The sequence below is a fragment of the Schistocerca serialis genome, chromosome 8 (genome assembly GCF_023864345.2).
Source record: "Schistocerca serialis cubense isolate TAMUIC-IGC-003099 chromosome 8, iqSchSeri2.2, whole genome shotgun sequence".
In the NCBI taxonomy this organism is placed as follows: Eukaryota; Metazoa; Arthropoda; class Insecta; order Orthoptera; family Acrididae; genus Schistocerca; species Schistocerca serialis.
In genome coordinates, this window is record NC_064645.1 from 35,083,310 (window position 1) to 35,102,430 (window position 19,121).

General features: G+C 40.2%; 1 protein-coding gene across 1 annotated transcript in view; it reads left to right on the forward strand.

Annotated features, from left to right (window-relative positions):
• The window catches only part of LOC126416056 (phenoloxidase-activating factor 2), a 261,395-nt gene that overhangs the window by 166,894 nt on the left and 75,380 nt on the right, over positions 1–19,121 (forward strand). Inside the window, exon 2 of the mRNA XM_050083529.1 lies at positions 14,505–14,864. Within this exon, the coding sequence (XP_049939486.1) occupies positions 14,506–14,864 (359 nt within the window). The 5' untranslated portion in view covers position 14,505. The remainder of the gene's footprint in view (positions 1–14,504; positions 14,865–19,121) is intronic.

The window sequence follows — 19,121 nt, forward strand, 5'->3', positions numbered from 1 at the left end:
GCGTAAACTCAGCCACTAACGTAAAGTATCATGTATCTCTACTTAAGGTAGCAACCTATCACTAGTAATTGTATCTCTGACCTCCTGCCATAATCGTTACTGAAGACTCAAATTACATATTGCTTCTAGTGTCCAGTGTTGTTGTTGTTGTTGTAGTCTTCAGTCCTGGGACTGGTTTGATGCAGCTCTCCATGCTACTCTATCCTGTGCAAGCTTGTTCATCTCCCAGTAACTACTGCAACCTACATCCTTCTGCATCTGTTTAGTGTATTCATCTCTTGGTCTCCCTCTACGATTTTTACCCTCCACTCTGCCCTCCAATACTAAATTGGTGATCCCTTGATGCCTCAGAACATGTCCTACCAACCGATCCCTTCTTCTAGTCAGGCTGTGCCACGAACTTCTCTTCTCCCCAATCCTATTCAATACCTCCTAATTAGTTGTATGATATACCCATCTAATCTTCAGCATTCTTCTGTAGCACCACAGTTCGATAGCTTCTATTCTCTTCTTGTCCAAACTAGTTATCGTCCATTTTTCACTTCCATACATGGCTACACTCCATACAAATACTTTCACAAACGACTTCCTGACACTTAAATCTATACTCGATGTTAACAAATTTCTCTTCTTCAGAAACGCTTTCCTTGCCATTGCCAGTCCACATTTTATATCCTCTCTACTTCGACCATCATCAGTTATTTTGCTCCCCAAATAGAAAACCTCCTTTACTACTTTAAGTGTCTCATTTCCTATTCTAATACCCTCAGCATCACCCGACTTTATTCGGCTACATTCCATTATCCTCGTTTTGCTTTTGTTGATGTTCATCTTATATCCTCCTTTCAAGACACTGTCCATTCCATTCAACTGCTCTTCCAAGTCCTTTGCTGTCTCTGACAGAATTACAATGTCACTGGCGAACCTCAAAGTTTTTATTTCTTCTCCATGGATTTTAATACCTACTCCGAATTTTTCTTTATGTATAACAAAAATACACCTGTTCCCATTTCAATACTAACATCCCATCAAAGTGGCATGAAATCTGAACTGGTAGAACTAAAGTTGGATTGTATCCATCTAAACAAACTAGAAAGTATCCCACATAAAACCAGTACATATGGAAGTCTATTACAGAACTCCCAAGACTGACTATATCTCTCATAATCTGAAACTATGGTAGACCTAATTATAACTTAAACAGCAAGAAGTACCTACCCTAACAGCACACATAACATCAAATGTAATAATTAGAGAGGAATGGAAAGGAACCATCACAATACACACATAAGCAATGTTGGTTTTCAATACACAGGAAACATATTTGATAAATGTACACATGGCACTCCACAAATATAAGTTCTCATACATGGATGTGCTTGGAATCTTGGTAGCTATATAAATCTTAGTCATCCACAATCACAAAAACAAAACAGACATTTTCCTGGGTTTGGGCTTCTAGCACTAACAAAACGTCCTACACACACACACACACACACACACACACACACACACACACACACACACACATCGTTATCACCCCAACCACAGTGGTGATTTTTACCCCACAATATTTCTTTCCAGATGGTAAGTAATATGTGTACAAAGTCTGGTTGAAAGTAATCCAGGGGGTTAGGAGATGTTGAACATATGCATATGTGACATATATTGTACATAAATATGTCCAGTGCTCTGATGTTTTACACTGTGCAAGTCCTGAGAGGATATTAAAGTTATCTGTGATATTTAGCCATCTGGCTGATGTTAGGGCCCAAGACAGGGTGATAGAATTATTGGCTCGCTGCAGCGCTCTTTCTCATGACCTTGTTGACAGTGAACAGTACAAATAAGAGATAAAGTGCACTTCATGCTGTTAAAATTATTCAAAGTCAGCTAATTACAGGAAACAAACACCAACAAGTCGTTTTCAAACATGTTTGTGTCGCCTCTACTCATCCACACTCCCACCCCTTGTGGTAGTGGGAATATTACTGCCAAACTATTTTTATATAGATAATAATACATATACCTAACAAGTCTGGTTGAAATTGCTCCAGATGTTACTGAGGTATCCTACGACACTACTCATGTTGTATTCCTGCCTCCCCCCCTCCACCTACCAATGGGATCTAAGTAGTCCACAAGTCCATAGTGCTTCTTTCCAGATGGGAGCAGTAGGATGACAATGGGAAAACGAGCCAGGAATTTGCTGACATCAGCATCAGTGCTTTCTTAACTGTATTGTCGGCTGAGACAATTGTGCCTGTCATATTTCGCTGACAGCAACATCAGCACCAACTTATCGAGGCCTTTCGGCCCCCACTCCTGTGCTCCTGCAAAATTTTGCACGAAGTACCCTGTCCTAGCATGTCTACCATCAGAGTGTTTGGGTAAATTGAGAATTTGGTTCTGATGGGAGGCGTGGTAGGGTAGTCAGTGCAGCTGGATTTGCTCAGTGGTCGGAGCATCCGCTTAGTAACCAGGAGACGGGGTTCAAAGCCTGCTCTGGTACAAATTTTAAACCTTCTCCACTGACTTCAATTAATGGCTGCTCACAGCCAATGTCTGTAAGTCCTTTGTGTCTTAGTACACCATGCTGCTGGATCAAAATGGTGTCTCTTCTTTAGGACTACATTATGTAGTGGTCTCCAGGCTGATAATTCCGTGTTCCTCAACAAAGGAAGATGAAAAAGTTTTCCGTGGTCACATATGTTCATATTTTATAAAATCTGTAAGGTGGTTGCCAATAACTTTGCTCATGTCTGGGCTTGTAATTTGACATACATAATACAGTATACAAGTTTGATTCTACAGTTGGATGTCATCCACATTAAACAGTCAACCATAACTGCTTATTGTGTAGTATAACCCTAGGTGTCACTATATATGCGAGATGTCACCTCCAAGCGAACATCGTGCAGCAAATAATAATGTAACAGAATAATTTAATGGTAAATTCCGTGGTTTGTGTGACTGAGTACCAAATATCAATGGACAGCCTGTAGTGCTGACAGTGTTGTGGAAAACAATGCTTCACCTGTTTTAATATTGCACTTCTGTCAGAGCCAGAGTATCTTTTTATAGCTGTATGCAGATGGAATATAGTTAATGGTCTTCCTGTATGCCAGTGGATAAACAGCAGAGGAGCTTCCAACCCAATGCTAGCAGAACTGACAGTCACAATACAGAAGTGTAGGAGAGACATTACCAGATTGCGTACTCGAACACAGAGAGTGAAACCTTCTATATTTAAATTGTTGCATAGATATATATGACACATCATGATGTTTTGTGGGTAGGGATATGAATTGCATACGTGATATATGTGAACTTGCTTACAGGAAAGATGTTTATTGTGCTTTACACATTGATTTGTAAATTGTTGAGTTTAACGTGTAGCAAAGGCAAAAAGTAGACTATTTGCTGATACTGTCTTAATTATGTAGAATGAATACTCTAACTGTAGATGCAGTGCAGAAAGAAATGGACTGTGCACATTTAACACAGGTAGTAATGTGTACGTGTGGATGAAACACTGCACCCACCTCATTGTGGAAGCACATGTTACACAGCCGAATACTCTCAACAACGTGCTGTTCAGATGGCACTGCTCTGTTCTAGTTTAAAATTTAATGCATTCTTTGTTATAATTATTACATTTTTTTGTTTGACAGATAATATCTACAATGTCAGTGCCCTTTAAACAAATCAGAAACACATATTTGGAGAGCCACAGAGTGTGTGCTGTCCATGGACCATACTTTTGATGCCAATGCTTCATACCACCACCACAATGAAAACACATTGTTTCATCACCATTACTGGTGTAAAAGTACCCTGATTCACCTAGTTCAGTAGGTTGCACACTACTGCACCATTTGCAGCTTCTGTGGAATGGCAGACCTGATTATTTAACACAGCAATACAATGCCTACTGCAACCTGCTGGTGCAACCTGAGAGGCAGGTCAGAACCGCAAGGCTCTTCTTGGTATCAGTCAAGGTCAAGAAATTATGACTTGGGGCTGTTAGTGCAACAAGGGAACAAGTAGGTCATCTGGGTAGCAACAACAACTGTCTTGCATCTGCTGGAGACATGAACGCCAGAAAGTGAGTTCACTTTCTGGACCATGGGTGCAGGTCAATTTATATATTTGGAGGTTGAGATCTTACCATATACAAAGAGGCTCACATGGGACACTGTACCAAAGTTGGATGATAAAAAAAATACCAAACCACACCTGTTTATGTAAGCAATAAGAGCATATTCATACTTGCACATTTATGTATGGAATATGAAAAAAATGAATAATTATTGGAAAAATGTGAGACATGTTGCTTACGTCGAATACGTGCCCAACCTAAAGCAGCCCCATCTCCATACCCATTGAGAAAACCACAGACTGCATGGTTATCATAGTATAAAAATATTAAACACGGATGTCTGCATCTACAAACTGCAGATCATGTGATCATTAATTTTTAATTCCCTAGGTTGTTCTGCCTGCTTGGATTGACATCATATGCCTTACTTCTCTGCCTGCTTTACATGTGTGTTGCTGCACCACTGATTACAATGTATTGTACCTACACACCAGGATGAGGTATCGTCTTACGACCTAACATTATGAGAACACCATCATTCTATTTCTGGCCATCTAGGTTCAGAATACTATTCTGAACAGGTAGATAATCCGCTTTGTATGCCCCTAACCTATGGTGATCTTTGCTAATGTCAACTTAGTACTTTTCTGAGGAGAATCTAACCTAGTGGTGAACAGGCTCCTATCCGTGTCTTATCGTTTTGATGTTTTAACAATTGCATGGTGTTCCATGTATTATACAGGGTGTACATAAAGTCTGGGAACACTTTCAATTATTTATTGCACAAGAACTTAACATTGTACATATTGCTGTTTGAAGAGAAACTCTGATGAAAGTTTTTTTACAAACATTCGATATGCGAACCACGAGTGACCTGGCAGATGTCAATATGGTAATTGAATTCTTGCCATACCTATCCCAGCATGGCATCATCGACAGTGGCAGTCATTTCCCATATTCTGTCCCAGAGCTCTGCTACATCACGTGGTAGAGGCGGTACATACACCAGATCTTTAATACGTCCACACACAAAAAAGTCACACGAAGTGAGATCGGTTGATCGGGGAGGCCATTTCATTAAACAGCTGTCCCCTTCTGTAGTACGGCTGATCGATCGATGTGGTCAGGTATGTATGAACTTCATGATGAAAATGGGGTGGAGCCCCATCCTGCTGAAAGATGAACGGAGAGTCCAATTGCATTTGAGGCATCAGCCATTGCTGCATCATGTCCAAGTATGAATATCCAGTGACAGTGCTCTCGGCAAAGAAGAATGGCTTGTACAGTTTTTGATGTGGCAAAGCACAAAAAATATTTACCTCTAGGGAATCGTGCTCAAATTCAATGCATTCGTGTGGATGCTTTGTTCCCCATATTCGACAATTATGCCTGTTCACTTTCCCATTAGTGTAAAAGGAGGCTTTGTTGCTAAAAGTTAAGCGATCAACAATGCCATCCCCATCCTCATTCAAGTGTTGCAACTGTGACAAAACTCAAAACACTTGTCTTTGTTGTCGTCATTGAGCTTCTGCACTAGCTCCAATCTGAATGGTTTCATAGACAACTTCTGTCACAGGACTTTCAACACTGTCATTGGAGCCATTTTGAGTTCACGGGATGCACAACACACTGATTTCTATGGGTACCTTATGAATGTCTCTCGTACATGCGCCACATTCACTTCATTCACACTGAGACATCTGCTTCTCTTTGCCGGGTACAAGTAACCTGTCATAACAAATTTATTGTGCCAGTGGTAAATGGCCCTCCTTGTTGGTGGCTTCTTACCCTACTTGGTTCTAAACATCCATTGAACAGCTGCAGCACACTTGTTTTTGTCGAGCTTCAACACACAGGAAGCTCGCTCTGTACCTGAACTCACCATGTTTGCGTCTAGCACTGACTATCGACAAATTACCAAACTACGCTGTGATGTATACATAAAAAAAAAAATAAAAAAAAAAAAAAACTTTCAGGATTTCTTTTCAAAATGAAATATGTATGATATCTGTACAATGTTTGGTTCTTGTGCAATAAATAATCGAAAGTGTTCTGTACTTAGTGCAAGCACTGAGGACTATCTGGGGCAGCTATGGTGTGAAAATTCACGTGGTCAGCTGTGATGTGAGCTTGTGGACTTGACTGGTTGCTTCCCAAGATGCCATTACATAGTCCACCAATAAGTAGTTTTTTCATAAACAGAACTTTGTATTTAATATAATAGAGGGAAACATTCCACGTGGGGCAAAATATATCTAAAAACAAAGATGATGTGACTTACCATATGAAAGCGCTGGCAGGTCGATAGACACACAAACAAACACAAACAAACATACACACAAAATTCAAGCTTTCGCAACAAACTGTTACCTCATCAGGAAAGAGGGAAGGAGAAGGAAAGACGAAAGGATGTGGGTTTTAAGGGAGAGGGTAAGGAGTCATTCCAATCCCGGGAGAGGAAAGACTTACCTTGGGGGAAAAAAGGACGGGTATACACTCGCACACACACACATATCCATCCACACATCCCCGTCCTTTTTTCCCCCAAGGTAAGTCTTTCCACTCCCGGGATTGGAATGACTCCTTACCCTCTCCCTTAAAACCCACATCCTTTCGTCTTTCCTTCTCCTTCCCTCTTTCCTGATGAGGCAACAGTTTGTTGCGAAAGCTTGAATTTTGTGTGTATGTTTGTGTTTGTTTGTGTGTCTATCGACCTGCCAGTGCTTTCGTTTCGTAGGTCACATCATCTTTGTTTTTAGAACTTTGTATTTATTTATTTTTTTACTTCCTATTTTCCATCTTCTCACTTACAGGCTTCACGTAAGCATTTAACATACTTGTCAGTGCTGCTTCTGACGAATAGGAGAAATAAATTTGGAGACAGTGTGTGTGTGTGTGTGTGTGTGTGTGTGTGTGTGTGTGTGTGTGTGTGTGTGTGTGTGTGTGTGGGTGGGTGTGTGGGGGGGGGGGGGGGGGGTTACTTTAACACCACACTGGTAATGGTGATGGAAAAGTGTTCTTTCATTGTGGTGGTGGTAGTTTGAAGCTTTAGCATGCAAAGGATGATCCATAGACAGCGTACTCTCTGTAGTTCTCCAAATGCCTGTTTCTGGTTTGTGTAAAAGTCATTGACTGTGGATACTACCTGTTGTTGTTGTTGTTGTTGTTGTTGTTGTTGTTGTAGTCTTCAGTCCTGAGACTGGTTTGATGCAGCTCTCCATGCTACCCTATCCTGTGCAAGCTTCTTCATCTCCCTGTACCTACTGCAACCTACATCCTTCTGAATCTGCTTAGTGTATTCATCTTTCGGTCTCCTTCTAAGATTTTTACACTCCACACTGCCCTCTAATGCTAAATTTGTGATCCCTTGATGCCTCAGAACATGTCCTACCAACCGGTCCCTTCTTCTTGTCAAGTTGTGCCACAAGCTCCTCTTCTCCCCAATTCTATTCAGTACCTCCACGTTAGTTATGTTATCTACCCATCGAATCTTCAGCATTCTTCTGTAGCACCACATTTCAAAAGCTTCTATTCTCTTCTTGTCCAAACTATTTATCGTCCATGTTCCACTTCCATACATGGCTACACTCCATACAAATACTTTCAGAAACGACTTCCTGACACTTAAATCTATACTCGATGTTAACAAATTTCTCTTCTTCAGGAACACTTTCCTTGCCATTGCCAGTCTACATTTTATATCATCTCTACTTCAACCATCATCAGTTATTTTGCTCCCTAAATAGCAAAACTCCTTTACTACTTTAAGTGTCTCATTTCCTAATCTAATTCCCTCAGCATCACCCGACTTAATTCGACTACATTCCATAGTCCACGTTTGCTTTTGTTGATGTTCATCTTATACCCTCCTTTCAAGACACTGTCCATTCCATTCAACTGATCTTCCAAGTCCTTTGCTGTCTCTGACAGAATTACAATGTCATCGGCGAACCTCAAAGTTTTTATTTCTTGTCCATGGATTTTAATACCTACTCCAAATTTTTCTTTTGTTTCCTACTACCTATTGAATGAAAAATGTGATAATTACAGCAAATGAAGTACTAAATATTAAATGTGAGGCAGATTTTCTGAACAAAGCAGTGTCATCTGCACAGCATGCGGTTGACAGTACTCGGCTGTGTAAAATTTGCTTCCAGGACGATGTGGGTGCTGCGTTCAATCCATTTGGTCACATTACTACCTGTGTTAAATGTGCACACTCCATTTCCTCATGTGTTGCATAATGGGAGCCTATAGCATCTACAGTTAGAGTAGTCATTCAACGTAAAAAACTCTACAGTTCACAAATTAATGTGTATCTGTTGTAAAGCACAACAAATATCTCTTTTTGTAAGCAAGTTCACGTATGTCACTATGTGAAATTCATAGCCCTACCCATGAATAAAATGATGTATCCATTTAGTCAAGTCATGCCACGAACTTCGTGTCTCCCAGATTTATTCAGTACCACCTCATTAGTTATGTGATCTACTCACCGTAAGCATTATTCTGTAGCATTACATTTTAAAACCTTTATTCTCTTTTTGTCTGAACTGCTTATCATCCACATTTAATTTTATGTGAGCCTACTTTCCAGACAAATGCCCTCAGAAAACTCTTCCCAACACTTATATTCATATTCAATGGTAACAAATTTCTCTTGTTCAGAAACTCTTCTTACCACTGCCAGTCTCAGTTAATAAAATATTACAGGCCAAAATTTTGTTCACATCTGCAGAACACATTTTCAAGGGGGATCATAGCTTTGTTGAATGTCCGATCCACACCCTGGCTTGCTACTGACAACAGCAAAATTCTGCTTCTGAGAAGTGGCACGACATCACGTTTCGAATATGCGAGCACAGTTGACTGTTGTCGACTGATGTTTGCTGTTGCTACGATCCAATGGTGGCATGGTGAATGACTAGTACACATCATCTTCAGCACTGGAATCCAAATTTCATTCAATTTCATGCCCTTCTCTTTCCCATTGAAATTCCTGGGGTGTTTCACAATCTCTATGACCCCTCTTTATAGCCTTTCATGGTACTTGCTTCTGGCTGCCAGTACTTGAGTCCTATCAAAATGAATGTGGTGGTCTCCTGGTTGTAAAGGATGTTCCGTAACAACTGATCTATCAATCTCCCATCTTCTGCTATTGCCATGGTGCTCTTCGAGATTTTTTTGACAGTTCTTGTTAGGGAATAGAGAAAAGTCACATTGGGCTAAATCTGGACTATAGGGAGGATGGGGCATGCACTTCACGTTGATTTTTGCAAGATATTCAGCAACAACATTGGCAATATGCGGCCGCGCACTGTTGTTACACCATCCGGAAATATGGTCTTTTGCACCTGATATGGACCTGCAATGTTTTCAGGTCATCCTTGTAGCATTGTCCAATTACTGATGTGTGTGCAGGTATAACATGCTGATAAACCATTCCATGAATATCAAAGAATGAGATGTCCATAACTTTCCCAGCAGAAGCAACCACTTTTGCTTTTTGGGGGGATGGTGATGAAGGAGATTTCCACACTGAGATTTGCTGTTTGCTGATGAAACTTGGCGACATCAATTTGATCCTGAGAGCAGTGATCACATGTGAAAGAAACTCCGGATCTTCCTCTAACATCAACTTTAACTGCATGCAGACCTGCACGCGAATGTCATTTTGTTTGGGAATCGACAGTCTTGGAACCCATCACGCACAAACACATGTTGTGTGTAATTTTTCTGTCACCAACATGTGGGTGACACCCAACGAAATGTTCATTATTTCAGAAAGTGATCTTAAGGTAATTCGTCAATCCTCTCTCACAGTGACAGCAACAGTGTTGATGTTTTCTTCTGTAAGAGCAGTGACTGGAGCACCAGGTCGTCCTTCCTTTGAAATTGTCTCCCCTCTTTAAACATTTAAAACCATCTTTGAGTTGTGCTGTAGGGAAGAACAGACTCTCATTGGCCTCCTGTAACATTATATAGACCTCAGCTGAAGATTTGTTGAGACGAAAGCAGAATTTCAAAGCCACATATTGTTCCTCGCGTGTTACCTCCATTGCAGCAGTAGGCAATACTGAATGTGTCTGACCTTACCTGCCTCTCACATGCGGGAACCGGGAGACCTGACAATGAAACTACTGTGGTGTGTTTGTTGCACATTAAGCTAACAGAATATCATAAGATTAAATTTTAGTGCAAGAAATTATGAACATAAATAATTTATGATCATTCTTTATTCAACAGCCCTCATAGAAGGCTGAGCAGTGTTTACACAATAACTGGTATATGACGTGTTGCTTTGCAGGTGGTTCTCCCTTTAATAGTACATGTTTTGCCAGTTACAGGGCTATTATAGGTGGTGGTAGGAGGGTGCATAGGGCAAGTCTTTCAGTGGGGACAGTCACAGGGGTAGGAGCCCTAGGATAAGGAGATGGGTGCAGATGGAGCATAGGGTCTGACAATAATACTGCAGAGATTGGCAGGGCGATGGAAAACTATTGTAGGTGTGGTGGGCAAAATTTCAGACAGAATGGATCTCATTTCAGGGCACGATTTTAGGATGTCGTGGCCCTGTTGAAGTAGCTGATTAACATATTCCAGATCAGGATAATACTGAGTCACCAGTGGTGTTCTCCGAAGTTTTTTTTTTTTGGAGGGGTCAGCAGCACCAGGATTGGATGCGATGGCCTGGGAAATCTGCTTTTTAGCTAGGTCGGTGGGGTAATTACGTGCAGTGAAGGCTGAGGTGAGAATGGTGGTGTATTGCTGTAAAGAGCCTGCATCCGAACAAATATGTTTTCCTCGGATGCCGAGGCTGTATGGGAGGGAACATTTGACATGGAAAGGATGGCAACTGTCAAAAAGTAAGTACTGTTGTTTGTCGGTAGGTTTAATATGGACAGAAGTGTGTAGTTTGCCTTTGATGAGGACAAGATCAACGTCAAGGAAAGTGGCATGGGATTTGGAATAGGACCGTGTGAAATTTAATTGGGAGAAGGTATTCAGAAATTCCAGGAAATTTAGCAGGCCAGCCTCGCCCTGAGTCCATATGGTAAAGACGTCATCAACATATCCAAACCAAACCAGGGGCTGAAGGCTTATGGATCCCAGGAAAGCCCCTTCCAAGCAACCCATGAAAAGGTAGGCATAGGAAGGAGCCATACCCCTGATATGTTTGTATGTCTGCCCCTCAAAGGTGAAGTAGTTGTTGGTAAGTATAAAGTTGATTAAGATGAGTAGGAAGGCTGTCAGAGGTTTGGAAATATTCAACAGCAGACAGACCATGTACATGGGGGATATTGGTATAGAGGGAGGTGGCATCAATGGTGACAAGCAAGGTGTGGGGAGTGGGGGTGGGACGGGCATGGCTTTTAGATTATCTTGTAAATGGTTGGTATCTTTGATGTAAGAGGGGAGTTTTTGTACTATGGGTTGCAGGTGTTGATCAACTAAGGCAGATATATGTTCAGTGGTTGCTTTGAAGCTAGCTACTATAGGACTGTCAGGATGATTGGGTTTGTGGATCTTAGGCAGAAGGTAAAAGGTGGGAGTGTGTGGTTTGGGTGGGGTGAGAAGTTCTATGGATTGAGGCATTAGTCCTTGTGAGGGGCCTGAGGTTTTAAGGAGGGATTGCAGGTCAGTTTGAATCATAAGGATAGGATCTCAATGGTAGACACTGTATGTAGAGGTGTCAGACAGCTGGCGTAGACCTTCACTAACGTACTCCTTTCAGTCAAGTACTACAGTGGTAGATCCTTTAACTGCTGGAAGGATAATAATGGAGTCGTCAACTTTTAGGGAACAGAGTGACCGGAGTTCTACAGAGGATAGGTTAGGGTCATGTAGGGAACTGAGGAAGGGTTGTGAGGCAATGCTGGATGTGAGGAATTCTTGGAAGGCTTGTAAGGGTCGATTTTGAGGTAGTGGATCTAGTTGGGATCGTGGTCTGAACTGTTCGAGGCGGGGGTCAATGTCAGTTTTGCTGTTGGAAAGGTTTTGGGGTTGGGTTGCAAAGTGATATTTCCAATGGATATTATGTGTGAAAGAAAGGAGGTCCTTCACCAAAGCAGCATGATCAAATGCAGGTTTAAGGCTGAAAGTGAGACCCTTAGATAATACAGATAATTCAGGAAGGGAGACTGCTTTATATGAGAGGTTAAAGATACTGTACTGTTGTTACTGGTTCTTGGGATTATGGGTTATTCTTGGCTTGGGAGGCAGTGGTGAAGGCTGTGGGATGTTAAGGAGGTTGGCCAAGCTCGGTTTGTAGGAGAGGAGTGGTGGTTGATGGTGTGGCTGTTTAGGGAGCTGCAGAGGGACAGGAAGGGAGATACCACTGTTCCAGTAATTTAGGAGAAGTGTACCAACAAAATTAGTGGCTGGTATATGGTATTAGTGGAGAGAAGCAGCAACTGAACCATCAGGTTTCAGGTCACTCACTACTACTTAAATATTGTGACAATAAAACTCTCAGAAGACCAAGGTTACATCATTAAGTTTTATTTCATTGAACACTTACTTCTGATGACTAATGATTGATAAACACATCTGCTCTTCTCCTTCTCAAAGACTGAGCAATCTTTCTGCTTTCCTCACTTCAGTTAATTACACATTACTCCACACACAATAGCTTCAGCTCAACTAAACACAATCCAAAGAACTCCAGAGACACAGTAATCTTACTATTGAGGATTCTGTGGTAGGGGAAATGCAGAGTCCTATATAGATGTAGAATTAAATTCAGGTGTGACCCCAGGAAGTGTCCTGCGGGACCATTGCTCTTCATACCGTATATTAATGCCCTAACAGAAAATACTAATAACAATCTCAGAATTTTCCAAAGAGGCATTTATCTTCAGTGAAGTAGGCTTATTAGATGACAGGATGTCCACAAATAGGCAGGCATATATTGATAAGCTTTCAGAATGGTGCAAATGTTGGTAACTTGTTTTAAATGTACAGAAAAGCAAAATGGTGCATTTCACAAAATGCAAGTATGTAATATCCAATGGCTACAATACAAATTGGTTGCAGTTGAAATAAGTCAACTTGTAAGAATACTTCGATGTAACAATTTGTAGGTGTATGAAGTGGATTTATCGTGTAGTCCCAATTGTAAGTAAAGTGGGTGACAGACCTTACCACATTGAAATGCTGACTGGGAAAATGCTGCATACGAAACACTCATACCTACAGTCTTAGAAATTCTCAGCATGGGTCCCATACACCATTGTATTGTTACAGAAATATTAAATGTATGCAAAGGATGGTATTATCAGAAATATCAGAGGTTTGTTTGACTTGGGGGGCAGCATTGTGGAATTAAAAACTAAATTAGTAGATGCCTGAGATAGGTACCAATCACCCCACAAAAGAAAAAGCTTCAGCAACCAAATTGACATACTTCCCTGACAGATACACACACATTCATTGTGTTGGTTTGAGGAAACCTGTAATGATACTGAATGGTATAAAGTTTACGTAGATTCATTTGTCTTGAAATTGCAAAACTATTTCATTGTTCACCACAGAACTAATGTAATTTGCTTCCTAAATTTCCTCCTTTCCCTCACCCCTCTCACCCCAGCTCCTAGATACTGGGAATGTCCTTGGAATTCCCCTCCCCCGACCTGCATATTGATCACTTAGGGACCAGGAAGGTTAGATTAGACCAATTATATGGTACACAGAAGCATTAAAACAAACATTTTTCCCATGCGACCAGAACAGGAAGAAACTCTAATACATATCCTTCAGCACGTTTCAGTGAGTAAATGTGAATTTAAATCAAGATGGAATCATACCCTGTCTAACAAAAAGCAATCACCAAGCTCTTCCCTTCTGCCGTTACAGCTAACGTGAACCAGTGACTCATAGTTGCACATCTTGCATTGTATTAAGGTGACAGGCTCAAGAATGACAGTAATTTTGTGCAGATGTATCTTTAAATGCACAATGGTGTGTGGGCACTACCAACAGAGAGATCGTGTTGGGTATAAAGGCGCCATAAGACTTCTTGGGACTAAGGGTATACATCTTCTACATCTTTCTAGAGCTAGCACTTCAGATTGACCACTTTTGGATGCATCTTGCACATTTACTGTTTTCTGGAAACTGTGAATCCTCACCATAATTTTCTGTAAAGGCAATTTCAGTTTCAACATACAGGCTCATGTGACTTATTCTATGACAGTGAATGATTTCTGCTGTAATTTGTTACCAATTTCTTGCTCAATTAAATCTTATCAAACTGAAACAGAAAACAATCACTCTTTCATAAGGTGGCATCATTTGTGAACGTTCTGTGTTACCTTTGAAATGACAAGTGACAAATCTTTTACTTGATGAGCTTGTATGTTCAGGAAGTGGTGTGAGCAGTATGTTGCTTGTTGCAGAGCAGAATGACCATCTCACGGCGGATGGTGGTCGTGTCGGTGTTGGTGGCGATGACCGCAGTGTGCGGGGCACTGCCCCAGGGTGGCGGCCAGAGCTTGTCCGAGCTGATCAAGGGAGCCACGACGCGCCGCCCAGGTGGACCTGCACCTGCGCCCCCCTCAACACAGACACAGTCTCCGGCAGCAGCTGGAGTCCCACACCAGGACAGGCCAAGTGGGTCGATGGCGCAGGGTGACTGCGAGTGCGTGCCCTACTACCTGTGTCAGAACGACTCGATCATCACTGACGGGGTCGGCCTCATCGACATCAGGTCGGGCCTCGACTCTCTTTCCATACGCCTTTCACGTTCTGCTGAGCACCCGGGGTGAGTCTGTGATGCCTGCATCACACTGGGTGGCTTGCAGATCGGTGGTTGGTTGTGTATTGTGCATGCCCTCTTCAAAAATTCCTTTGCGATTGTTAGTCAATATTGTCAACATCAGAGAGCAAAAATAAAATGCATGGGATGTTGTTAACTTGTGCCACTAACTGTGTACATAATTCAACTCCTTCTAGAGCCACAAAGTTTGTTCTCGTATGCAAATACTTTCAATTATGGTGATGTACATTGGTGTTTGATTGACTAGAAAATACAGGAAAATTTAAAAATTATTGGACAACCATATGTGCACATTTCCTTGTCTTGTGGTATGAGGAGATTGTATCTTTAGATAAATTAACAGTCTTGTGTCACTATGTAACAAGATTGCAGTTTTTAGGTTATTCTCCATACTTCAAACTACTCCCCTATTTCTACCTCAGAAACAAAACATTAATACGAACAAAATGTTTTTGACATGATTCACTCACTCGATGCATACAAATTCTCTCCCTGAAAGTAACAATTTTAACAACATGAAGGCACTGGATACAGAATCAAACTATATTAACTGCCTTATAGTAGATGAGGACATCTCTGTCATTACCAGACCCTTTCAAAGGTAGGGTAGGTGCTAAAGAAAAGAGGGGAAAATTACAAATCATAGTACAGTCTGATAATTTTACATTATCAACAGCACAGAACATTCCTTTATAATCTTACTGCCATGTCTGAGAGGGAAGCTTGAATTTTGAACATCAACATTTGGCTACATAAGTCATTTTATGGGAAACGTGCAATAACGATGAGGATGACTATGCTCACATTGTTCTTGATGATAACTGCATTACCAGTCATTCATAGCAGATATTTATTACACTGATATGTAATTGTTATTGTTTACTGGCTATTTTGACAACTGTTTGGACACCATACTTTTCTCGTGAGGTCAGACTGTAGACGACAACAGTTTCACAAAACAGAGTGCATAATATAAAGGTAAAGAATCCACAGTTAAGTTAAATAAGCAGATAGTTTAATATGGTGCCTACAGAAATTAATGTAAAGATTTAGCCAACAATTACAGTTAACAACAACATTTAGTAAGTATGTTTCTATGAAACTCATTGCAGTGTGTCCCCAATGAACTGCAACTTAACACAACCTTGAGACTAATAATTTTATAAATAGGCAGACAATCTGTGGGAATTTTACAGTTGTTACTTAAAAAGATAAGGATTGGGGAAAATGAATGGTTGCAATAGATGTCAAATTTTATTTTCGGGGAAAGTAAATACGTACAGTATCGAGATAGGAAGACTTGAGAAGTATTGAGCTGTTATTTAATGTAATAACACACAAGTGTTCTTCTTTGTATTTCTGAACAATCTACCTTCTGACAATTTTTCTTCTCAGAACTAATATACAATATATGTATTCAGGCAGTTTGGAACATTGATTAATGTCACAAATCATACTATAGGAGAAGAGAAAAGAACCAATTTTCAACAGTACCTAACTCGTGTCACTCAAAAGTTCCTGTAGACAGCACCTGCATGTGGTCATCTCACTTCCTGGATCTCTCAGTACATAGTTTAGTCCTGTGGAATTCTATTGGTGTGAAAGTAAAAATCCTTAACTTGCATCAGCGTTATCGACCGAAGTGCCAAAGAGAACGTGACACCACACTGCTTCTTTGTAGGATTTACTGAGAATAATGCTACCACTTGAATGTGGATTATATTACGGAGTAAGTACAGAGCCTTCCAACTTACCCACTGAGATTATAAGAAAATTATGTGTATATCAAAAGGGGAATTCACGTGAGAAATGTATAAACAGAAAAATCTATCTAATGCCAAAGAGAACACGATACAATGCTCCTGCTTTATACAATTTGCTGAGAATAGTACTACTGCTCAAATATATGTTGTATTACAGAGCCTTCCAACTTACTCATTGAGATTATATGAAAATTATGTATATTTTGCAAAAACAGACATAATGTCTGATTGGGATAACAGCAATCAGTGATTTTATAATGTTACTTATGATCAGTCTTGATTGCAAAATTTTTTATTCATATGACCGGTTTCGTTGGGATGACAGCAACCAGTGATTTTATAATGTCACTTATAATCAGTCTTGATTACAAAATTTTTTATTCATATGACCGATTTCGGTTCATTCAGAACCATCTTCAGATCTGATATTGCTAAGCAGCCTTATGGTACTGTTGTTCCTAGTATGCCATTTACTTTGAGTAGCCGAAGAAGGAAGAAATTGAATGCTGATGAATATATTTTTTTATGGTGCAAGATTGGTAATGGAAATTGTAAAATAAAGATCAATGGTGATTGCATGTGAAATTTGCTGGATTTGGACGGGTTACTCCTGTAACTGAAATACCAGATCTGAAGATGGTTCTGAATGAACCAAAACCGGTCATATGAATAAACAATTTTGCAATAAAGACTGATTATAAGTAAAATTATATATATAGCAAAAGGAGAATTGACATGAGAAGACTGCAAAATTAAAAGGATACAAATTTATAAGTGGAAAAATCTATTTCTAGGCTTCAGGGCTGTTAGTTCCTTCATAAGGGAGCAAATCCCTGAGCCTCCAGATGAGAGAGAACCTCCTATTGTGAGGAGAGGGAGACAGAGATCCTACCTTAATGAATGAAGCTGTTTCTTGCACCATATTGTACAGGCAACATGGGACATGAGCAAACATGCCACAGTAACAGTGGTGGTAGTATTAGACTATGCTAATGACATAAATGATGTCATAATCAGTGAAACACTACAGAGGCTCAGTGCCATTGCATTCTCATAGATTTAATTTTGCTCATGCATCTCAAATGACAAGTTGTCTAGAGACAACTTATATTCTCCCACATTTCTGAAAACTACAGATGAGTTGTAGTTAATATGCCCACTAGTTCTGCTGCACTAATTTGATCTGAAGAGTTTAATGGAAAATTTCCTCTGAAGGATCTAATGGAAAATTTCCTTCAGTACCTGGACACAACCTTTTTTCATATGAATTCCTTGCAGCACACATGGGAGACAATGCAAGGATTTGATTTTGTTAAAGATGTTTATAACACTGCTGTAATATGCCTGAAAGTTATTCATTTACATAATGTTTTAAAACCTGAGCTCTCTTTACCTAAATTATTGCAATGGTTATTCTAGTGCTTTAAATTATTTCTAGAGTGGTGTGTTGCAAACATATGGCCAGTACTGCATAGTTAACTTAGCTCAGTCAGGGGAAGATTCTTGGTTGTGGAAACTTGCTGCATGACTAAAGACTCAAATAAAACATATCTGCTTCATGTGACTTTAAACTTCTATTGTGACAGCTCATCATAGCAATGACAACTGAACAATATGGAGAGTTTTGCACTGATACCAACACAGTACTCTGCCTGACAAATACACACTGAATCAATCAATAATACACAGCCACTGGTTGCACGTAAGTGAGCTACTCATAAATTTTTAAGGAACAAAAATGTACATCATTGTTAACATGTTAGGATACAATTTTGTTAACATGTTAGGATATAATTACAACCTTCAGTATATGAAGTGTTATAATTTTTTTTAGTGTTTTTGGGTTGTTTAGTTTCAGTCATGATGTTCAAAAGTACAGATGTTTGACATGTTCATAAATTTCTAATAAATATTCTAAATTAAATATAATTTGACACAGTATGACAGTTTGAAGAGTGTCGTTGTAACTGCCATCTGTGTCATGTCTGCTGTGCAGCGAGTTACGTTAATTTAAGTATTAACTGTATTTTTCTTACTTGTCACTTCTTCTTCTGTGTGTTTTTGCTTTTAGGAAGCTTTAATTGTCGAGTGCTAGTAATAGTGTTCCATAGATTTCGTGTTTGTTTTGAATACAGTCAGAGAGAGTCCCTTTAGTCAGCCACAGTGCCAGTAGTGCTAGTGTTTGTTTTGAATACAGTCCAGAGACAGGTAGTGCTATTTTCATTGGTTTCTACAAGAAATGTCTAGTAACCACAGTTTAGTCAACTATAAGCCGCCTTTAGTGAATTAGCAGTCTAGTTAAAAGTTGATTAACTCTCTACAGTAAATTGATTTCTTAGAATGGATAGGATGTGTGACTGGTGTGTACGGACGCAGGAGGAGCTGGCCACTGTTTGCGAACAGCTGAACGTGTTGATGGCCGCGGTCAGCCGTCTTCAGGCTGCTGCCTCGGAGTGTAGCGGCAGTGGGGGGTCTGGTG